This window comes from Loxodonta africana, chromosome 7, assembly GCF_030014295.1.
Source record: "Loxodonta africana isolate mLoxAfr1 chromosome 7, mLoxAfr1.hap2, whole genome shotgun sequence".
NCBI lineage: Eukaryota > Metazoa > Chordata > Mammalia > Proboscidea > Elephantidae > Loxodonta > Loxodonta africana.
The window spans coordinates 80561260-80586658 of NC_087348.1; the positions used below are offsets into that span (position 1 = coordinate 80561260).

The 25399-nt window shown below is 38.8% G+C and overlaps 1 protein-coding gene across 1 annotated transcript; it reads left to right on the forward strand.

Moving 5' to 3' along the window:
- Positions 1-678: 678 nt before the first annotated feature.
- LOC100662728 (olfactory receptor 52E8-like) lies at positions 679-1824 on the forward strand. The gene has a single exon (XM_010602492.3). It carries the CDS (start codon positions 883-885, stop codon positions 1822-1824), a length of 942 nt encoding a protein of 313 aa, XP_010600794.2. The 5' UTR covers positions 679-882.
- Positions 1825-25399: the final 23575 nt, after the last annotated feature.

The window sequence follows — 25399 nt, forward strand, 5'->3', positions numbered from 1 at the left end:
TGACAGACACGTGGGGTTTACAAGGTGTAGCTCAGGAAATTGGAAACTTTCTAAGTATCCCTAATTGATTCCTCAAAGACAGCTTTTTAAATGAATTTGAGATTTTGTGGATTCAATGAATTATAGGACCATTACCATCTCAATTTAAAATAGTTCATAAGCACAAGTTGCAGCCTAACTTTAAAAGTCCTGTTTAAAATATTTCTATATCCTTGTCTTTTTTCAAGATCCAAAATATTCCAGATGAAGATGGCTTTTGGAAGACCTAGTTAAGATGAAAATATGAAAATTTTTTGTTAATCATCTGAGGCATAACTGGTTGTTCTTCTGCCTTCCCTCTATCACTGATTAATTTAACAAACATTTTATTTGAGAGTTTGTATATGTCAAAGTATTGACATGAATAAACAAAAGTGAATTTGTGATCTCTGCTTTCAGAATCAGATAGAAGAATACACACACACACAAACATATATATTTTAAAGGTCCTTAAGTAGCCCCCTAAGAGAATGGGTGGCGTTACATGCACTCTTCACGTATGTTAAATGCACTGTATATAACAACAACAGATGCATAGAACAAAGACCTTTGTTATTCTCATTTGTTTTATTCTTGATTCCTTACCACTCATTTCTTGTTCAACCTTTTATGGGTGGAAATGATCTGGGGAAGAGTGAGGCTTGCTCTATTCCTGGAGCCATCTTATGCTCGGGTAAAGATGGCAGAAAAGTTTGGATAACACTGAACAGGAAAAAAGGAATATTAAAATCTTATTTTGCATTTTATCAGGAATCTGGAAAAGGAAGGAAGTGGAGCAAGAATTCCTAATGAGAAGTCAACATCTAACTCTGGTATGCACAGGAGCTAACAGTGGCAGGAAGAATGTCTATTCCTAATGACACCCAGTTCCAACCTTCTTCATTCCTCCTAGTGGGCATCCCAGGCCTAGAAGATGTGCACATCTGGATTGGATTTCCATTTTTATTTGTGTATTTTGTTGCACTCCTGGGGAATGCTATTGTCCTGTTTGTGATCCAGGCTGAGAACAGTCTCCATGAGCCCATGTACTACTTCCTGGCCATGTTGGACTCCATTGACCTGGGCCTCTCCACAGTCACCATCCCCAAAATGCTGGGCATCTTCTGGTTTAGCCTCAGGGATATATCTTTTGGAGGCTGCCTTTCCCAGATGTTCTTCATCCACTTTTTTACAGTTATGGAGAGCATCGTTCTTGTGGCTATGGCCTTTGACCGCTACATTGCCATTTGTAAACCCCTTCGGTACACCATGATCCTCACCAGCAAAATTATTGGCATCATTGCAGGCATAGCTATCCTGCGGAGCCTGTGTATGGTTGTTCCACTGCTGTTTCTCTTGCTGAGGCTGCCCTTCTGTGGGCACCATATCATCCCTCATAGCTACTGTGAGCACATGGGCATTGCCCGCCTGGCCTGTGCAAGCATCACAGTCAACATAATGTTTGGCCTTGGAGGTATGTCTATTTTATTATTGGATGTGCTCCTTATTGTTCTGTCCTATGTCAGGATTCTCCATGCCATTTTCCGCCTGCCCTCCTGGGAGGCCCGACTCAAAGCTCTCAACACTTGTGGCTCTCACATTGGTGTTATCTTAGCTTTTTTCACACCAGCATTTTTCTCTTTTTTGACACACCGTTTTGGCCACAATGTCCCCAGATATATCCATATCTTTGTGGCCAATTTGTATGTGGTTGTGCCCCCAGCCCTCAATCCTGTAATCTATGGGGTCAGGACCAAGCAAATTAGGGAGCAAATTTTGAGGATTTTCTTCAAGAGAGGAAACTAAGCAGTCAAGACCATGGAGGGTCTGTCTTAGAATTCATATTTCCTTCATACACTCATAAGAATGCGTTTACTGTCTAGACAAAATCAGCGGAGCAAAGGTGAGTATGACAAATTGAAGCCTTGGAGTTTAAGGATATTAATGAGTGTTTTGGATTCTGTAAGGATTGAATGTTTACAAAATCTGCTCACGTGCATTGTTTAATCATCAAAGTAGCCCTACAGAGACTAGTTTCTCTAGTTTTCAGATGAATAGTTTGATATGTAGAATTCTTAAATGCCTCATCTCAAAATTGCAAGTAACTAAGCCAGATCATTTTTAAATTGTAGCAGTTTCTGGGGCATCATAGGGAATATGAAAGCGACAGAATGAAACTTGCTCAGAGATTATAGACAGTTTTGAAGACAAGATTTTAGAAATAAAATAATGATAGTATATAACTGTTTTTAGTATTTGCTGCTCTAAACAATGAACTTATATTAACACATGTATTTCTTACCAGGATGTTATGATGTAGTTGCAATTATAGTTTCTATTTCCACTTGAGTAAACTCTGGTTCAGAAAATTCTCCATAACAGATTGTAAATGAAAGTTTAGAACCTAGAACCCAGGGGAAGAGAAGAAGACATGCATTTAGAAATGGAATACAGAAAGCAGAGAATAATGGTGCCTGACTACCGAAGACATATTCATTAAATTAATATTTATGAACATCTACAGGTGGCTATTTAGTGACAGAAAAATGAAAGGACAGAATCCTATGTCCTAAGAAATCAATGGTTGGTGATATAGGTTACTAAGGTTACAAATTTTATGCTATGGGATTACATATTAATTCATATGGGGTATTAGAAACTTTGGAATAATATAAGGTAAATATTCCAGAAGCTGGGGACAAGATATTGAAGACAGTCACACAAAACTACTTTGCCATGTGATTATTGTAAGAGTGGAAAGACGCAACTTATTTCTACTGTTGTAATAATCATAGGGCTAAGTATTGACCTGTAAAGAAAGGAGTCATTTAAAAATACACTCAAGGGGGGGCCAAGATGGCTGACTAGGTAGACGCTACCTCAGATCCCTCTTGCAACAAAGACTCGGAAAAACAAGTGAATCAATCACATACATGACAATCTACTAACCCTGAACTACAAACACAGATTTAAAGAGTTGACCTGAGTGAGAGAGACGGAGAACAAACAACTACGGGGAAGCAGCGACTGTTTTCGGAACCTGGAGCCAGCGTTCCAGTCAGGTAACCTTGGCGCTGGGCTTAGGACTGGGCGCAGGGGAGCTGAACACGACATCTGTGATGGCGCAAACACGAGGCACAGCCCTAGCCCCTGAACTGACCCCGGGAGGGGGCTCAGCCGGTCCGCACGGGTGGCACGGCCACACGGCTGGTGGAAGGAGAAGTCCCTGGGAGGCAGTGACTGGTTTTGGAGCCAGAAGTGCAGCCTCCCAGCCAGGGAACCTTGGCACCGGGCTTTGGATTGGGCGCAGGGGAGGTGAATGAGGAATCTGGTCATGGTGCAAACACGGGGTGCAGCCCTACTCCCCTGAACTAACCCCTGGAGGGGTCCCAGCTGGTCCGCCGGGGCGGCGCGGCGATGCAGCTGGTGGGACGAGAAGTCCCTGGGAAGCAGCAACTGATTTTGGAGCCGGGAGTGCAGCATCCCAGCAGGGGAACCTTGATGCTGGGCTTTGGATTGGCAGCGGAGGATATGACCGCGGCTTAGCGGGCCAGACCCTTGGGTACAATCTCCACACAGCCAGCACACATAGGCAACACGCCCCTCAGGAATCTCAGATAAAATAGTCACCCCGAGCAAGATAAGCAACTTTGGCTATATTCTGAGGTGCTACTCTCTGCTGTTTTTCTGAACCCTCCCCTCCCCTCCCCTTCCCAGGCAGCTTCATTAACATTGGAATTTCCTGAGTCAAAGGGAGAACGGCTCCTGGCTCCGCAGCTTTGCTTTTCCTTTTTTTTTTTTGGTCTTTTCCTAACCCATTCTTCCGGCCTGAGAGAAGCAACCACAAAAAACCCAGGGACCAAAAATCCTTCCCTAATTGGACTAAAGACACAGAACCAGCTCCAGCCAAGCATATATGATCCAAATCTCGGGCTTTCATCCTTACAGGGAACAAGGTGGCTGTTATAATGCAAAAGTAGCTCTGATAGGGATCTGACTGCATTTTTTTTAGCGGATTTACTGGAAAAACAAGTTCCCCAGGTCTAATATCTCTGCTTATTCAACAGAGCCCTACTAAGTTGCAAGAATCCATAGAGAGACAGCATTCAGAAATCCAAAAGATTAACAATAAAAGTACAGAATTAGACAATGCAGTAGGAAGTCAGAAGAGCAGACTCGAGCAATTAGAATGCAGAGTGGGAAATCTGGAGGACCAGGGAATTAACATCAACATAGCCGAAAAAAAATCGGATAAAAGAATTTAAAAAAAAGAAGAAACCCTAAGAATCATGTGGGACTCTATCAAGAAGGATAACTTGCAGGTGATTAGAGTCCCAGAACAGGGAGGGAGGACAGAAAATACAGAGAGAATAGTTGAAGATCTGTTGACAGAAAACTTCCTTGACATCATGAAGGACCAAAGGATATCTATCCAAGATGCTCATTGAACCCCATTTAACATTGATCCAAAAAGGAAAACATCAAGACATATTATCATCAAACTTGCCAAAACCAAAGATAAAGAGAAAATTTTAAAAGCAGCCAGGGATAAAAGAAAGGTCTCCTTCAAGGAAGAACCAATAAGAAAAAGTTCAGACTACTCAGCAGAAACCATGCAGGCAAGAAGACGATGGGATGACATATACAGAGCACTGAAGGAGAAAAACTGCCAGCCAAGGATCATATATCCAGCAAAACTCTCTCTGAAATATGAAGGTGAAATTAAGATATTTACAGATAAACACAAGCTTAGAGAATTTGCAACCCCCCCCCCCAAAAAAAAAAGCTACAAGAAATACTAAAGGAAATTGTTTGGTCAAAAAACCAATAATATCAGATACCAGCACAACACAAGGTCACAGAACAGAACATCCTGATATCAACTCAAATAGGGAAATCACAAAAACAAATTAAGATTAATTAAAAAAAAAATGCTCCTAACAGGGAATCATTGAAGTCAATATGTAAAAGATAACAATAATCAAAAAGAGGGACTAAATACAGGTGGCATAGAACTGCCATATGGAGAGGGATACAAGGCGATATAGGACAATACAAGTTAGGTTTTTACTTAGAAAAATAGGGGTAAATATTAAGGTAACCACAAAGAGGTAGAACAACTCCATAACTCAAAATAAAAGCCAAGAAAAACGTAACCACTCAACAAACATAAAGTCAAATACTATGAAAATGAGGATCTCACAATTTACAAAGAAAAACATCTCAGCACAAAAAAGTAAGTGGAAAAATGAAATTGTCAACAACACACATAAAAAGGCATCAAAATGACAACACTAAACACTTACTTATCAATTATTACGCTGAATGTAAATGGACTAAATGCACCAATAAAGAGACAGAGAGTCTCGGACTGGAAAAAGAAACACAATCCGTCTATATGCTGCCTACAAGAGACACACCTTAGACTTAGAGACACTAACAAACTAAAACTCAAAAGATGGAAAAAAATATATTAAGCAAACAATAAGCAAAAAAGTAGTAGCAATATTAATTTCTGACAAAATAGACTTTAAACTTAAATCCACCACAAAGGATAAAGAGGGACACTACGTAATGATAAAAGGGACAACTGATCAGGAAGATATAACCATATTAAATATATATGCACCCAGTGACAGGGCTGCAAGATACATAAATCAAATTTTAACAGAACTGAAAAGTGAGATAGACACCTCCACAATTATGGTAGGAGACTTCAACACATCACTTTCGGAGAAGGACAGGACATCCAGTAAGAAGCTCAATAGAGACACGGAAGACCTAATTACAACAATCAACCAACTTGACCTCATTGACTTATACAGAACTCTACACCCAAGTGCTGCAAAGTATACCTTTTTTTCTAGCGCACATGGAACATTCTCTAAAATAGACCACATATTAGGTCATAAAACAAACCTTTGCAGAGTCCAAAACATCGAAATATTCCAAAGCATCTTCTCAGACCACAAGGCAATGAAACTAGAAATCAATAACAGAAAAACTAGGGAAAAGAAATCAAATACTTAGAAACTGAGCAATACCCTCCTGAAAAAAGACTGGGTTATAGAAGACATTAAGGAGGAAATAAGGAAATTCATAGAATGCAAGGAGAATGAAAATACTTCCTATCAAAACCTCTGGGACACAGCAAAAGCAGTGCTCAGAGGCCAATTTATATCAATAAATGCACACATACAAAAAGAAGAAAGAGCCAAAATCAGAGAACTGTCCCTACAACTTGAACAAATAGAAAGTGAGCAACAAAAGAATCCATCAGGCACCAGAAGAAAACAAATAATAAAAATTAGAGCTGAACTAAATGAATTAGAGAACAGAAAAACAATTGAAAGAATTAACAAAGCCAAAAGCTGGTTCTTCAAAAAAATTAACAAAATTGATAAACCATTGGCTAGACTGACTAAAGAAATCCAGGAAAGGAAACAAATAACCCGAATAAGAAACGAGATGGGCGACATCACAACAGACCCAACTGAAATTAAAAGAATCATATCAGATTATTATGAAAAATTGTACTCTAACAAATTTGCAAACCTAGAAGAAATGGATGAATTCCTGGAAAAACACTACCTACCTAAACTAACACATTCAGAAGTAGAACAACTAAATAGACCCATAACAAAAAAAGAGATTGAAACGGTAATCAAAAAACTCCCAACAAAAAAAAAGCCCTGGCCCGGATGGCTATACTGCAGAGCTCTACCCAACTTTCAGAGAAGAGATAACACCACTACTACTAAAGGTATTTCAGAGCATAGAAAATGACAGAATACTACCCAATTCATTCTATGAAGCCACCATCTCCCTGATACCAAAACCAGGTAAAGACATTACAAAAAAAGAAAATTATAGACCTATATCCCTCATGAACATTGATGCAAAAATCCTCAACAAAATTCCGGCCAATAAAATTCAACAACGTATCAAAAAAATAATTCACCACGACCAAGTGGGATTTATACCAGGTATGCAAGACTGGTTTAATATCAGAAAAACCATTAATGCAATCCACCATACAAATAAAACAAAAGACAAAAACCACATGATCTTATCAATTACTGCAGAAAAGGCATTTGACAAAGTCCAACACCCATTTATGATAAAAACTCTCACCAAAATAGGAATTGAAGGGAAATTCCTCAACATAATAAAGGGCATCTATGCAAAGCCAACAGCCAATATCACTCTAAATGGAGAGAACCTGAAAGCATTTCCCTTGAGAACGGGAACCAGACAAGGATGCCCTTTATCACGGCTCTTATTCAACATCGTACTTGAAGTCCTAGCCAGGGCAATTAGGCTAGACAAAGAAATAAAGGGTACCCGGATTGGCAAGGAGGAAGTAAAGTTATCCCTATTTGCAGATGACATGATCTTATACACAGAAAACCCTAAGGAATCCTCCAGAAAACTACTGAAACTAATAGAAGAGTTTGGCAGAGTCTCAGGTTATAAAATAAACATACAAAAATCACTTGGATTCCTCTACATCAACAAAAAGAACACCGAAGAGGAAATAACCAAATCAATACCATTCACAGTAGTCCCCAAGAAGATAAAATACTTAGGAATAAATCTTACCAAGGATGTAAAAGACCTATACAAAGAAAACTACAAAGCTCTACTACAAGAAATTCAAAAGGACATACTTAAGTGGAAAAACATACCTTGCTCATGGATAGGAAGACTTAACATAGTAAAAATGTCTATTCTACCAAAAGCCATCTATACATATAACACACTTCTGATCCAAATTACAATGTCATATTTTAAGGTGATAGAGAAACAATCACCAATTTCATATGGAAGGGAAAGAAGCTCCGGATAAGCAAAGCACTACTGAAAAAGAAGAAGAAAGTGGGAGGCCTCACTCTACCTGATTTCAGAACCTATTATACAGCCACAGTAGTCAAAAGAGCCTGGTATTGGTACAACAACAGACACATAGACCAATGGGACAGAATTGAGAACCCAGATATAAATCCATCCATGTATGAGCAGCTGATATTTGACAAAGGCCCAGTGTCAGTTAATTGGGAAAAAGATAGTCTTTTTAACAAATGGTGCTGGCATAACTGGATATCCATTTGCAAAAAAATGAAACAGGACCCAGACCTCACACCATGCACAAAAACTAACACCAAGTGGATCAAAGACCTAAACATAAAGACTAAAACGATAAAGATCATGGAAGAAAAAATAGGGACAACCCTAGGAGCCCTAATACAAGGTATAAACAGAATACAAAACATTACCAAAAATGACGAAGAGAAACCCGATAACTGGGAGCTCCTAAAAATCAAACACCTATGCTCATCTAAAGACTTCACCAAAAGAGTAAAAAGACCACCTACAGACTGGGAAAGAATTTTCAGCTATGACATCTCCAACCAGAGCCTGATCTCTAAATTCTATATGATTCTGTCAAAACTCAACCACAAAAAGACAAACAACCCTATCAAGAAGTGGGCAAAGGATATGAACACACACTTCACTAAAGAAGATATTCAGGCAGCTAACAGACACATGAGAAAATGCTCTCGATCATTAGCCATTAGAGAAATGCAAATTAAAACTATGATGAGATTCCATCTCACACCAACAAGGCTGGCATTAATCCAAAAAACACAAAAGAATAAATGTTGGAGAGGCTGCGAAGAGATTGGAACTCTTATACACTGCTGGTGGGAATGTAAAATGGTACAACCAGTTTGGAAATCTATCTGGCAGTATCTTAAACAGTTAGAAATAGAACTACCATACAACCCAGAAATCCCACTCCTTGGAATATACCCTAGAGAAATAAGAGCCTTCACACAAACAGATATATGCACACCCATGTTTATTGCAGCTCTGTTTATAACAAAAAGCTGGAAGCAACCAAGGTGTCCATCAACGGATGAATGGTTAAATAAATTGTGATATATTCACACAATGGAATACTACGCATGGATAAAGAACAGTGACTAATCTGTGAAACATTTCATAACATGGAGGAACCTGGAAGGCATTATGCTGAGCGAAATTAGAGGCAGAAGGACAAATATTGTATTTTTTTTTTTTAAATACAATATTTGTCCTAAGACCACTATTATAAGATCTTGAGAAATAGTATAAACTGAGAAGAACACATACTTTGGTGGTTATGAGGGGGGGAGGGAGGGAGGGTGGGAGAGGTTTTTTTACTGATTAATTAGTAGATAAGAACTGCTTTAGATGAAGGGAAGGACAGTACTCAATACATGGAAGGTCAGCTCCACTGGACTGGACCAAAAGCAAAGAAGTTTCCAGGATAAACCGAATGCTTCAAAGGTCAGCGGAGCAAGGGCGGGGTTTGGGGACCATGGTTTAAGTGGACTTCTAAGTCAATTGGCAAAATAATTCTATTATGAATACATTCTGCATCCCACTTTGAAATGTGGCATCTGGGGTCTCAAATGATAACAAGCGGCCAACTAAGCTGCATCAATTGGTCTCAACTCACCTGGATCAAAGGAGAATGAAGAACACCAAGGTCACACGATAACTAAGAGCCCAAGAGACAGAAAGGGCCACATGAGCCAGAGACCTACATCATCCTGAGACCAGAAGAACTAGTTGGTGCCCGGCCACAATCGATGACTGCCCTGACAGGGAGCACAGCAGAGGACCCCTGAGGGAACAGGAGATCAGTGGGATACAGACCCCAAATTCTCATAAAAAGACCAAACTTAATGGTCTGACTGAGACTAGAGGAATCCCGGCGGTCATGGTCCCCAAACCTTCTGTTGGCACAGGACAGGAACCGTTCCTGAAGACAACTCATCAGACATGAAAGGGACTGGACAGTGGGTAGGAGAGAGATGCTGATGAAGAGTGAGCTAATTATATCAGGTGGACACTTGAGACTGTGTTGGCATCTCCTGTCTGGAGGGGGGATGGGAGGATAGAGAGAGTTGGAAGCTGGCAAAATTGTCACGAAAGGAGAGACTGGAAGGGCTGACTCATTAGGGGGAGAGCAAGTGGGAGTACTGAGTAAGGTGTATGTAAACTTATATGTGACAGTCTGACTTGATTTGTAACGTTCATTTGAAGCTCAATAAAAGTTAATAAAAAAAAAATACATTCAAGTGAGTCTGCCAGAGTTATATTCTCTCTCTTACTTTAATTAAAACTGGTTCATTATCAATTCATATGTGTAGAACTTCTATTGCATGACCAAAATAGATCAGAGAGAAATACAGAATTTGCTTCTAAATTTGGTAGTTAATTCTCTCAAAAATGTTGTAAACAGGGTAACATATAGATGTTTATGTACCATATTTGTTAAAAGAATATCCAAAGGCTACAGTTATTTTTGTTTGTTTGTTTAGAAGATCCCAGATCAGCTGAATAAACGGATGTCAGAAAAATTAATTAAGTCAAGCTGGTCTGTATATTCAGAAAATTCTGACCCAGGAAAGCTAAGAAAGCTTTAGCTACCCAGGTAGACAGAACAGGAGCTTATAGATTAGTACATTAAGAAATTAAAATAATATTACTCCCTTCACATATAAAGAAATACAAAAATTAATAACTGCTTCTACAGCAACTTGAATCTTTGGAAAAATAATTACAGGAAGAAAAAGAATTTTTCTGAAGATTTTTCAAAGGAAGTACAGCTTGAAAATATGTTTTTCAGTAATTAGAAAATAAAAACTAGAAATATCTGCTTATTATTCTTGGGGTAGTAATTACTGCATTTACCAATATTTCCAATTCTTTTCTTCTTCCAAGAATATGGAAGGACCACACATGTCCAGTCTTGTGAAGTTAGACTTGACCATATGACTTGCTTTGGCAAGTCTAATATTTGTAGAAGTGACCTGTGTCAATTAAGGGAGAAAATAATTAAGAGTGATTAAGAGCTTCTCCATGTTCTCTCCTCCTCCTTTTTTGTACCCTGAAGATTTTTGTTAGGCTACCATCTCATAAAATGCTAGTGCGTTCATCAGAATAGGCCCCTGATTGACTGCGATACAGTGTTTCTTCACCCCAAGAGCCTGCATAGTTACATAGTCTGAACAAGAAGTAAACCTTTGATTCTTTAGCACGCTGAGATATAGGAGTGGGGGTGTGTTACCTCAGCACACCTTAGCCTATCCTGACTGATAGTATTATCGCTGGATTCTGTAAAACAGGAGTAGGAACTGAGAAAGAACTGGCTAAGGTAATGACACAAACTCACACAAAGCTGGCTGAAATACAATATGCACATAAACGAAAAGTACATTGGCAGAATCAAATTCAAGAAAATTATGGTAGATCTAACATTGACAAAATTGTATCAGTGCTGTAGAGTTACTGTTATTATCTGGGAGAAGGAGGCATTTGGTCTTTTTGTCTTTTTGTGTCTGTTCAGACATTGTCATGGATTGAATTATGTCCCCCCCCAAAATTAGTGTATCAACTTGATAAGGCCATGATTCCCAGTATTCTGTGGTTGTCCTCTATTTTGTGATTGTAATTTTATGTTAAAGAGGCTTAGGATGGGATTGTAACACCCTTACTAAGGTCACATCACTGATTCAATGTAAAGGGAGTTTCCCTGTGTATGGCGTGCACCACCTTTTATCTTAAGAGAGATAAAAAGAAAGAGAAGCAAGCAGCGAGTTGGGGACCTCATACCACCAAGAAAGAAGTACCAGCAGTCGAGCGCATCCTTTAGACCCAGGGTCCTGTGCAGAGAAGCTCCTCAACCAGGGGAAGATTGAAGAGAAAGACCTTCCTCCACAGCCAATAGAGAGAGAAAGTTTTCCCTGAAGCTGACACCCTGAATTTGGACTTCTATCTTACTAGACTGTGAGAAAATAAATTTGTCTTTGTTAAAGCCACCCACTTTCTGTTATAGCAGCACTAGATAATTAATACAGACATAATTATAGAACACTCTTATTTTCATCTCTGATGTTGATGTTTTGTGAAATTGCTTATGTTACGTGGCTATCAGTATGACCAGCCACGACCAAACAGCTGTTAGGGCTGCTTTTTGTTTTCTCAGAAGAAAGTCAATCTTCCATCAATTCTTTATTTCTTCAGTCTAGACACACTATAAAATCTCCCCGAGTCCTCATATAATATCTGTTTCTATTTTACTTTGTAATTTTCGTTGTCTCAGCTTCAAACTTTCTTTTCTAAAGGAAACTGAGTTAGAAAGAGTAGGCGATTTCACATTTCTCTGAATCTTCGTAGCTCTGTAGATAGCAACATACAACTTAACATTTAATTCTTTGCATATTTATAAGTGGTTAATGTTATCTATACGACTAGAATATAAGCCTCTTGGGGGAAAGAATAAAGGATACAAGACATATCCAAGTACACATTTAATCTTCAGTAATGATTCAATGGCTTAACTGATTTCTAGATCAAGTAAGTGTTGTTTGTTGAACAAAGTCACTGGAGAAAATGACAGCCTTGGGTAACAAGATGTGAAATTACAGGGTGCCTCAGATATCATTCCTGCAGATCTGATGGCAAGACAGCAGTTAGAAATAATACGACAGTTCGAGAATAAGAACTTCTTATAAGTTGGGGACATACGGCAGAAACTGGAAAATTCCAAGGGATTCCTTTGCAAATGTGTTTTTTGTGCCCATAAACTTGTGGTTACAACCTGTTGATGCTTTGTTTCTCGTGCTGTCACGCCATGGAGTCCCAGAAGAGCAACTATTCCTGTTCAGGGAGAGGATTTTCAATCTAACTACAGATTGCCCTCCCTGGATCACAGTTAATGGAGCTGAGACACTTTAAGCAGGTATTAGTCAGGATTGCAGGTTCCCTCAGTAGTGGCTGTACCTGAGGCTGGTGAGTTGGGTAGAGGCTGGGCTGTTACGTGTGTTTGACCATAAATATTGGAAAGGTCTGGACTTCAACTTATTGATTTAATCCCCTCATTCACTCTATTTATGATACAAATATTAATTTGGAAGAATAAACCAAAATATTTTACAAATGTGTTTCTAGCATGTAGAATTACAGGCGATTCTGCATACCTTTGTATTTTATCTTTTTTTTTTTTATATAAGAATGCCTGCATTTTATGATAAGGAGGAAAAAAAATCACCAGCTAAACAGACATCTATCTGTCTTTCTCCCCTAACTTCCTCATTTAGCTTAATTTATGGAACTGTACAATGTTCTGGTTATTTAGGAATTTTTAAAAATTATTATCCAAAAAATGACATCCTCAAAATTTTTCCAAATCAAAAATTTTTCTATTTTTATTTCACGGTCAGTAATAACAAAGAGCAGCAGTATTTGAATACTTCCAGATTCCAAACAGTTGCATATAGCTACTTAATCGCACACGATTTTTTCCATTCTGATGTGTGTATTTACAGCTTCATGTTTACATGCACACTTACTATTGCTTTACAGCCTTCCATGGTATCAAGTTATTTTAGCACCAAATGTATATGCTTCAGAGAAAAAACATGCAGAAGCTGAAAAATAATATTTTATGACATCCCTTTCCTTTCATTATAAAAATTCCTGTTATTAGCCGAACTCACTCATTCACTTACTCATTCAAGCTCCCAGTCTATTTTTTACTGTATATATATATATATATATATTAATATTAGGGCTTCATTTGGAAAAGGTAAGATGATTCTCTCTCCCTTTTCTGTCATGAGACTTTATAAATTATTTATTATTGTTTATAAATAATACTATTCACCTATCTCCACCACCTGTCTGTCAGTTTATGATCCTGTGGTGGCTTGCATTTTGCTGTGATGCTGGAAGCTATACCATCAGCACTTCAAATTCCAGCAGGGTCACCAATGGTTGACAGGTTTTAATAGAGCTTCCAGGCTAAGACAGACTAGGAAGAAAGGCCTGGTGATTTACTTCCAAAAAATGGCCAGTGGAAATCTTATGGATTACAACAGGATATTATCTGACTCACTTGCTTTGGACACATCATAGAGCAGGGATCAGTCACTAGAGGACATTGCGTTTGTTTAATTAGAGGGCCAGCAAGGGTGAGGGAGAACTTGGTGAGATGGATTGGCATGATAGACTCAACGATGGACTCGAATATTCGAATATGCCAGTGATCATGAAGATGACATAGGACTGGGCAAAGTTCCTTTCCATTTTACCGATGCCCTGAATTTGGACTTGTAGCCTACTATGCTGTGAGAAAATAAATTTCTCTTTGTTAAAGCCGTCCACTTGTGATATTTCTGTTATAGCAGCACTAGATGACTAAGACACCCTCCCTCAGACAGAGACAGACTCCTGAGAGATAAGCAGTTGTTCCTGAGCTAGGCCTACTTAGTGTCTTGCAGAGGAATGATTCTGGTCTCAGAGAGAAGCTCCCTTTTATCCATCACTACGGTATTGCTGACAGACATATTTCTGGCTGTCATGCAGTTTTTGAGTGTTTGTTGTTCATCCTATAGAAGGACAAGTATTTCCTAGGTCTCCTAGGTGGTGGCATAGTAGTGGTTAAGAGCTATGGCTGCTAACCAAAAAGTCAGCAGTTCTAATCCACCAGGCACTCCTTTGAAACTCTGTGGGGCAGTTCTACTCTGTCCTATAGGGTCTCTATGAGTCAGAACGGACTTGACAGCAACAAGTTTGGTTTGTTTGTTTGTTTGTTTTAGGTGTATTTTGCAGAATGAGGCTGTTTTACAGCAACTCCTTTCCTAGTCTATTCCTCTAATTCTCTCAAAAGGCTAAGGCTTTTATTACAGACTTTATAAGTCTCTGTCACCATCCTTTAACCCTTGCTTAGGCATTCTAATATACAGTGAATAATTATTTTATATGCTGAAAATATGTGGATATTATAAAAAGTTAAATAACTCAGATTTTGGAAAATAAACTACCATGAAGCTATTTTATTGAGGTTTCATGAATGCTATAAAGCAGCACAATAGGCAGGATTTTTAATGGAAAGAATGTTGTACATAAGTAAATCCATCAATTATTTTAGTTCCCATTTCTTATCGATTGTCACATCATTTACTTTTTTTTGAACTCTTCTCAGAATGTCTGCCCCTTATTCTCTCTTTATTACATCACAAGACCATTGATAACTCCTTTGTTAGGAAAGCGTCTGATCTAAGCATTATCTTTCTTATATACCCAAACTATCCTCTTATGGGAATTATGGCTTTCCTTCTCATTTATCCAACTTTTATACTCGGGAATGTTTTGTGATTACTATTCCCATCCCTCCTAACATCGGATCTTGTGACTAGGAATTCAACTTAATAACCATCTGTTTATTTGCTATTCATTAACAAATACGTTTTAAGTAGTAGCTGTCTGCCAGACGCTGTAGTAGATAAATAACGAAGAACAAAACCACCCACCCTCATGAAGCTTACAAATTAATGGGAACGCTCAGACACTGATTAAATAAGTACACATATAAAGGTGTATCCACCATTTTGATTAGAGCAACGTCATGGAATAATGGGTCCCTGAGAGAGAATATTAGAAGCAATTGCACTGACATGAGCAAATGCCTTTCTGAGACTACGTCATTAACGTGCAGCCCTAGAGGCTCAAAAGGAAAACGATGCTGGTTCTTCTTTTCTTCTGCTCACACTTATCTTGGGGGATCTCTTGTATGTTATGCTTCCATATTTTAAGATTTTATCTCCTCTGTTTTCTCTCACAGATCTCTTTGTTACAGAGTTGTGCTTCTGTTATTGCTGAAATCTTCTGCTTTGGTTTCCTAAAACCTCCAGTACAGTGTATTGCGTAAGATCCTGACTTCCTTGGTTCCTAGGAAAAGGCCATGTCTCCCATTTTAAAGACGATTTCATCCATCTTCAGAAGGTTATTTCTTGTAATTAAGAGCATACTCAACCTTTGTCCCTCTTCTATAGAAACATGTCTTTTGGGCTGACTAGGTTAGTCAAGTAGGTAAGGGGGACTAGAGAATAAGGAAGAGTAAATTGGAAAGAAACCAGGGTTTGCCAATCGGGATGGGTAATGTGGTTCAAAGAGCTAAATGAAGGATTCAGTGCTTGAGAGTAAACAAAAGTCCTATGAATAAGGGATACTTTTGGAAAGAGTCTTAGGAATACTAAGTGGTGAGAGGAATGAATGCCCATGACAGAGTAGCTTTCTTCTGAGTATGGATGTATGCATCTGTGATCCAGATATTAAAAGAAGAAATTCATTTATTCAGAAATCAGAATCTTTCCAGTTTTTCTCGTGTGGCTGATGTGAATAGCAAGTGACAATATAGCTGATATATCCTTGTAAAATTAATATTAAACAATTACATGGCAACATTATTTTTATAGTTATTCTCTTGCTTCTAATAGCAATGATAGTAATAATAACAATAACCATGATTCCCATTTAGGAATGAGGTTGTTCAAAGGCCCAGCATACGGAGATTCTAAATCAGAAGGCTTGATATTGAGACAAAACTTATCATGGTCAGAAGCAAGTGGAAAGCAATTACTGTAATGAGCAGCAAGACCAGATGGCATCTAGGAGGGCCCAATCTAAAGAGAGCTATACAGAAGGTTGACAGAATGTGGTATTGCGTTTATAGAGAGAAGGTAGTGGCACAGCCAACATGAGTATTTCTCAGTTTTTACAATCAAAAAAGCAACCAACTATTGGGAGGCAAGACCAAGATGGCAGACTAGCCAGATGCTTCCCGTGATCCATCTTATAACAAAGACCTGAAAAAACAAGTGAAACAATTATATTTATGACAAGCTAGGAGCCCTGAACATCAAAGACAAAGTTAGAAACCAGACTGAGCAGCAGCGGGGAGGGAGAGATGGTTCAGAAGTGGACAGAAGTTAGCAGAGCTGAATCACTGGGATCCCTTAGGCCCCATTCCTGGGAGCACCTTCGGCAGGCTGGTGGTAGTGTTTGGTCTCAGTTTCCTCAGGGAGAAGCAGCCAACTGCACAGCCTACTCACACCTCCAAAACCAGAGAAGAACGGTGCTCTCAGCAAAAGCTAAGTGCTTGTGTATATTTTATTGTGCCCCAGGCCCCAAGCTGGCTTTAGTGACTGTTGAGTCCCCTGAGCCTGAGATAGGCTCTGTTTAGCGCCATAAACCATTCTTCTGGCCTTGGAGTAGGAAAAAATTCACAACTGTGGGAAAAGATAATTTGCCGGCTCCACTAACTGGAGGAAGCTCAGGACAGAAGTGCCTCCTGTCCAGGCATAAATGGTCCATGGACTTTGAATACGTTTCCCCGCTGCATGGACCTGTGTGGGCCTATTTCAGGAGAATAGGACCTTGTTGGCAGACTGCAATGATTTCAGCTGTGCGGTGGAGAGGTGGGTGTTTGCTATTTGACACTGCTTTGAATATGAAATAGAGTCCTCACCTCCCCACATCAGGGGCCTAAGGACTGGTGGCTCCACTCAGGTCACCCAGCCACTCATCACAGGGGTCCAAGGATAACTGGTACCTCCCAGTCCTTAAAACCAAAAGCATTGGGTGTGCATGGTCTGTCTGCAGGGCCCACCCACCTGTGCACTCTAGGTAACAGGGACATGCTTTCCTCACAGATATTTGGGGGATGGTTGTCAGCTCCCTGCCTTGTTTAGAGCATGACCCCCTGCTGCAACCAAATACTGGTACCTACACCAATCACCCTTGCCCCTCTAAGACTGGAGGAGAGAACCTGTATCACACACTTGAAGATCAGCTACCTGGACTCCTGAGCTGAAGTCATACAAGAAAAGCAAATGGACTTTGAGACTGATATGCCTGATAATAGCCCTAACCATCTGGTGACAGGATGTCAGAGCTTCTAAGGCAAAATTAATCAAGCTAGCTCACTCAAGCAACCCATTTAGGCATATTAAAACAAAACAAAGCAAGAAGCTAGGATACAGTAAGCAAATATAAAATAAACTAATACGATAACTTATAGATGGCTTGGAGACAACAGTCAATATCAAGTCACATAAGGAAACAGACCATGATCTCCTCAACAAGCTCTCAAAACAAAGAATTAATGGATCTTCTGCATGAAGGTGCCTTCCTGGAAATACCAGATGCACAATACAAAAGATTAATATATAGAACTCTTCAAGACATCAGGAACAAGATTAGGAAGGAAATCAGGCAATAGACAGAACAAGCCAAGGAACACACAGATAAAGTAGTTGAAAAAGTTGCAAAGGTTATTGAAGAACATAATGAAAAATTTAGTAAGCTGTAAGAATCCATAGAGAGAGAACAATCAGAAGTTCAGAAGATTAACAATAAAATTACAGAATTAGACAACCCAATAGAAAGTCAGAGGAGTAGAATTGAGCAAGTGGAAGGCAGAATTGGGGTGATTGAAGCTAAAGCATGTGGCACCAATATATTTGAAGAAAAATCAGAAAAAAAGAATTAAAAAAAATGAAGCAACCTTAAGAATCATGTGGGACTCTAACAAGAAAAATAACCTACGAGTGATTGGAGAACCAGAACAGGGAGGGAAAACAGAAAATACAGAGAGAATTGTTGAAGATTTCTTGACAGAAAACTTCCCTAATATCGTGAAAGGTGAGAAGACATCTATCCAAGATGCCCATCAAAATCCACATAAGGTAGAATTTAGAAGAAAGTCACCAAAACATATTATAATCAAAGTTGCCAAAACCAAAGATAAAGAGAGAATTTTAAGAGTAGCTAGGGATAAACAAAGAGTCACGTACAAGGGAGAGTCAATAAGAGTAAGCTCGGACTACTCAATAGAAATCGTGCAGGCAAGAAGGCAATGGGGTGACATATAAAGCATTGAAGGAAAAAAAAAAAAAACTGCCAGCCAAGAATCATATACCCAGCAAAACTGTCTCTCAAATATGCAGGTGAAATTAGGATATTTCCAGATAAATTGAAGTTTAGAGAATTCATAAAAACCAAATCAAAAGTACAAGAAATACCAAAGGGAATTCTTTGGTTAGAAGGTCAATAATATTAGGTATAAACTCAAGACTAGAACACTGGACAGAGCAATCAGATGTCAACCCAGATAGGGAAATCACAAAAATAAGTTAAGATTAAAACAATGCTCAAAACAGGGACACAGTGTTGTCATTATAGAAAAGAAGACAACATTAAAACAACAAAGAGGGACTAAGAAATGTAATCATAGATCTTCCATATGGAGAGGAAGACAAGGCAATATAAAGAAATAAAAGTTAGATTTAAACTTAGAAAAATAGGGGTAAATATTAAGGTAACCACAAAAGAGACTATCCTACTCATCAAAATAAAATACCAGAAAAAAAAAGAGAGACTCAGCAGAAACAAAATCAACAACAACGAATAAGAGGAAGAGACAATATATAAACTACTCAGGACAAAAAATTAAGTGGGAAAAAGAAACTGTTAGCAATACACACAAAAAAGACATAAAAATGACAGCACTAAACTCATACCTATCTATAATTACACTGAATGTAAATGGACTGAAAGCACCAATAAAGAGACAGACAGTGGCAGAATGGATAAAAAAAACATGATCTGCCTATATGCTGCCTAAACAGACATACCTTAGACTTAAAAAAAAACAAACTTAGAGACACAAAAAAACTAAAACTCAAAGGATGGAAAAAAATGTATCAAGCAAACAACAATTAAAAAAGAGCAGGAGTGGCTGTATTAATTTCCGACAAAATAGACTTTAAAGTTAAAACCACTACAAAGGATAAGGAAGGTCACTATATAATGATTAAAGGGACAATATACCAGGAAGGTATAACAATACTAAATATTTATGGTCCTAGCGACAGGGCTGTAAGATGCATAAAACAAGCTCTAACAGCACTGAAAAGTGAGATAGACAGCTCCACAATTATAGTAGGATATTTCAACACAGCACTGTCGGTGAAGGACAGGACATCTAGAAAGAAGCTCAATAAAGACACGGAAGATCTAAATGCCAAAATCAACCAACTTGACTTTATAGACATGTGTACAGAACACTCCACCCAGCAGCAACCAAGTATACTTTCTTTTCTAGTGCACGTGGAACATTCTCTAGAATAGACCACATATTAGGTCATAAAGCAAGCCTTAGCAGAATCCGAAACATTGAAATATTACAAAGCATCTTCTCTGACCACAGGGCTATAAAAGAAGAAATCAATAGCAGAAAAAGCAGGGGAAAGAAATCAATACCCTGCTCAAAAGCAACTGGATTATAGACTACATTAAGGATGCAATAAGGAAATTCCTAGAATTCAATGAGAATGGAAACACTTCCTCTCAGGACTTTGGGACACAGTGAAAGCAGTGCTCAGAGGTCAATTTATATCAATAAATGCACACATACAAAAAAGAAGAAAGGGCCCAAATCAAAGAATTATCCCTACAACTTGAACAAATAGAAACAGAGCAACAAAAGAAACCCTCAGGCACCAGGAAAAAGCAAATAATAAAAATTAGAGCAGAATTAAATGAAACAGGAAAACAATTGAAAGAGTTAAGAACACCAAAAGCTGATTCTTTGAAAAAATTAACAAAATTGATAAACCACTGGACAAACTGACAAAGGAAAAACAGGACAGGAAACAAATAACCCGAATAAGAAGTGAGTTGGGAGATATTACAATAGACCCAGCTGAAATTAAAAGAATCATATCAGATTACTAAGAAAAATTGTACTCTAATTTGAAAACCTAGAAGAAATGAATGAGTTTCTAGAAACACACTACTTACTTAAACTAACACAAACAGAGGTAGAACAACTAAACAGACCCATAACAAAAGAAGAGATTGAAAAGGTAATCAAAAACTCCCAACAAAAAAAAACCCTGTCCCGGATGGCTTCACTGCAGAGTTCTACCCAACTTTCATAGAAGAGTTAACACCACTAATACTAAAGGTATACCAGAGCATAGAAAAGGATGGAATAATCCCAAACTCATTCTATGAAGCCAGCATATCCCTGACATCAAAACCAGGTAAAGACTCCAAAAAAAAAGAAAATTAGAGATCTATATCCCTCAAGTAAAAATCCTCAATAAAATTCTAACCAATAGAATTCAACAACATATCCAAAAAATAATTCCCCATGACCAAGTGGGATTCATACCAGGTATGCAGTGATGAAAAACAATTAATGTAATCCATCATACAAATAAAACAAATGACAAGAACCACAGGGTTTTATCAATTGATGCAGAAAAGACATTTGACAAAGTTCAACAGCCATTCATGAGAAAAAAACTCTTAGCAAAATAGGAATGGAAGGAACGTTCCTCAACATAATAAAGGGCATTTATACAAAGCCAACAGCCAACATCATCCTAAATGGAGAGTCTGAAAGCATTCCCCTTGAGATCAGGAACCAGACAAGCATGCCCTTTATCACCAACCTTATTCAACATTTTGCTGGAGGTCCTAGCCAGAGCAATTAGGCTAGATAAAGAAATAAAGGGCATTCAGATTGGTAGGAAGAAGTAAAAGTATCTCTATTTGCATATGACGTGACACAAGGTAATTATGAGCCCAATAGACAGGAAAAGCCCATAAACCAGAGACTACCTCAGCCTGAGAGCAGAAGAACTAGATGGTGCCTGGCTACAAGTGATGACTGCCCTGCCAGGGAACACAACAGAGAACCCCTGAGGGAGAAGGGGAGCAGTGGGATGCTCAAATTCTCATAAAAAGACCACACTTAATGGTCTGACCGAGACTAGAAGGACCATGGAGGTCATGGCCCCCAGACCTTCTGTTAGCCCAAGACTGGAAACATTCCCAAAGTCAACTCTTCAGACAGGGATTGGACTGGACAAAGGGATAGAAAATGATACTGGTGAAGAATGAGCTTCTTGCATCAAGTAGACACATGAGACTATGTGGGAAGCTCCTGTCTGGAGAGGAGATGAGAGGGCAAAGGGGTCAGAAGCTGGCTGAATGGACACAGAAGTAGAGAGTGGAGGGAAGGAGTGTGCTGTCTCATTAGAGGGAGATCAACTACTAGCATATAGCAAAGTGTATACAAATTTTTGTATGAGACTGACGTGATTTGTAAAGTTTCACTTAATGCACAATAAAAATTAAAAAAAAAAAAGAGGTAGCTTTATTAGACACCTGAGAATCTTCCAGCATGCAGGTAATTTTCCGCTCATGGTATTTGTGTAATTTCGCTCTGTGCAAGAGTCAGATTAAATTGTATGTTAAATCCACTGAAAAGCAGAGCAGAACTTTCAGACATGCCATGTGTCAAAGATTAGAGTGTGCCCATCAGAGGGAGGGCCACAGTGAAAACAGGCTCTCTGTTGAAAACCCTGATGGGAGAGGGGTGATCTAGACATACAGTGTATCTTATGTAGACTGCAACCCTAAATGGGTTGAAGTGGTCAGCTACGACTCTACCAGGAAGAAGATAACCTTATCTGGAGCTTGCGGTTCCTTTTTTTTTTTTTTTACTCCAACTGTCTGGCAATAAAATTAGACAAAAGACTAAATATAAGACCCCAACAACCCAAGAAACAATGGAATACTATGCATTGATAAAGAACAGTGACGAATCTGTGAAACATTTCATAACATGGAGGAACCTGGAAGGCATTATGCTGAGTGAAATTAGTCAGATGCAAAAGGACAAATATTGTATAAGACCACTATTATAAGATCTTGAGAAATAGTATAAACTGAGAAGAACACATTCTTTTGTGGTTACAAGAGGGGGAGGGAGGGAGGGTGGGAGAGGGTTATTTACTGATTAGTTAGTAGATAAGAACTATTTTAGGTCAAGGGAAGGACAATACTCAACACAGGGAAGGTCAGCTCAACTGGACTGGACCAAAAGCAAAGAAGTTTCCGGGATAAACTGAATGCTTCAAAAGTCAGCAGAGCAAGGGAGGGGGTTTGGGGTCTATGGCTGAAGGGGACTTCTAAGTCAATTGGCAAAATAAATTCTATTAAGAAAACATTCTGCATCCCACATTGAAGTGTGGCGTCTGGGTCTAAAACGCTAACAAACGGCCATCTAAGATGCATCAATTGGTCTCAACCCACCTGGATCAAAGGTGAATGAAGAACACCAAGATCACACGATAACTATGAGCCCAAGAGACAGAAAGGGCCACAGGAACTAGAGATTTACATCATCCTGAGACCAGAAGAACTAGATGGTGCCCAGCCACAACCGATGACTGCCCTGACAGGGAGCACCACAGAGAACCCCTGAGGGAACAGAAGAACAGTGGGATGTAGACCCCAAATTCTCATAAAAAGACCAGACTTAATGGTCTGACTTAGACTAGAAGAATCCCGGCAGTCATGGTCCCCAAACCTTCTGCTGGCCCAGGACAGGAACCGTTGCCGAAGACAACTCATGGGACATGGAAGGGACTGGACAATGGGTTGGAGAGAGATGCTGATGAAGAGTGAGCTACTTGTTTCAGGTGGACACTTGAGACTGTGTTGGCATCTCCTGTCTGGAGGGGAGATGGGAGGGTAGAGATGGTTAGAAACTGGCAAAACTGTCATGAAAGGAGAGACTGGAAGGAGGGAGCAGGCTGACTCATTGGGGGAGAGTAAGTGGGAGTATGGTGTAAGGTGTATATAAGCTTATATGTGACAGACTAACTCTTGCATCTTAGGGTGTACTTGTTCTCTGTGATTTCTTAGGCCAGACACGGTATATTATTTCTCTGTGATATACTCAAGTATATCTTATTTCCTTTTCCTTGAACTTTTTATTAGACCTCCTCCAACCCCTTACTACTAGAAACAGTGGTTAGAAACCCTAGAAGATTTTATGCTTCTCTGAATGTCTGTCCCTTTGTAGTTAGCACCGTGTAACTTAAAACTTAATTATTTGTGTATCATAAGTGGTTAATATTATCTATGCAATTCAAATATAATCTTCTTGGGCAAAAAATCATGGATACAGAACAGAACTGAGAACACAATAAGCCTCCAGTAAGTGCTCAGTGGTTTAAGTGATTTCTAGATCAAGTAACTGATATTTGCTGAAAAAAAGTGGCATTGTCATTAAGGAAAACAACATGCCTGGTGAAGCAGAAACTTACACTATGACTTCCGTCCCGTGGGACAGAAGGCAAGGGAGTAATCAGAAATAGTAGGGCAGTTACAGGGGGGAAACCTAACAGTGGGGGAATCTATGTGGAGGAACATGAATGTCACAGGGGGTTCACTTGAATGTGTACCTTTTGAGAGGCTCATAAAACTGTAGTCAGAACTCGTGAATTCTTTGTTTCTCACATTCTGGTCCTGTGAAGCCCCAGTACAGCAGGTACTCATAATCAGGGGAAATATTTTCAGTCCCAGGTAAACCTTCCTCCTCGGACCACAGTTACGGAGTTAACACTTGGGGAAGTCATTAATCAGGGATTTCAGATTCCCTCAATAATGGCTGTACTGCAGGCTGGTAAGTGGGTATTAGCTCAGCTGCACTATATGTTATAACAGTTATTGGGGAGACACCATCGCTGGGAGCATGAGGACTTGACAGTATTTTAATCCTTCATTAACTTCATCTATTATAGAAATATTAACTAGGAGAACATATAGCAAAGCATTTAATGGTAAATAGCAACAATAGTTAAAAACATCCAGCACCCAAATATTTTTATGTATCTTCTTAATAACACACAACGAAATTTTTTACATTCTGAAGTGTGCGAGTATAGCCACCTGTTTTCATACACATTTACAATCTTTGATAGGATCAAGATGCTTTAACATTAAGTATATAAACTGTGGGTAAAACCATGCATCAACTTAAAAAAGTATATGAGTTTTGTAAAATGACATACCCTTTCCTTCATTATAATAATTTCAATTCTTATCAGAAGAAATCTCTTAGTCTGTCATTTATTTGCTCTCCTGGCCAATTGTTCTTTTAGTACCCTGCTAATATCAGGGCCTTTTTTGGAAAAAGAAAGATAATCTTCTATTTTTCTCTATTCCAGAATGTAAGAGTTTCTCTTCCTCTCTTTCTCCACCTCTTTTTTTTCTCTATGGTATAGGTTGAGAGAGTGAATCTTAAAGGAGCTGCTATATTCCAGCATATAATTCTCACAGTGATAACTCTCTTGAATAACATGTAACCTGTGTATTTTTAACATACTCTCTCCAAAATTTTCCGGGAGAGAGACAAATGAGTCTATGAAAGAAATATGCATCTGTTCCTGAACTAGGCTTGCTCAGAGTTGTGGAAAGATAATTTTAGTCTCATTGAGAGGCCCTACTTTGCTAAGTATTTCTGAATATAAAATGAATAGCATTTCTGGCTCCAAAACAGTTGTTGTTCATTTTATATAAGGATGAGAATCTTCTAGATGACATAATACAGAATGAGGTTGTTTTGCAGCAATTCTTATCCTACTTGCTCATGTTCTTGAAAACCCAAACCAAACCAAAC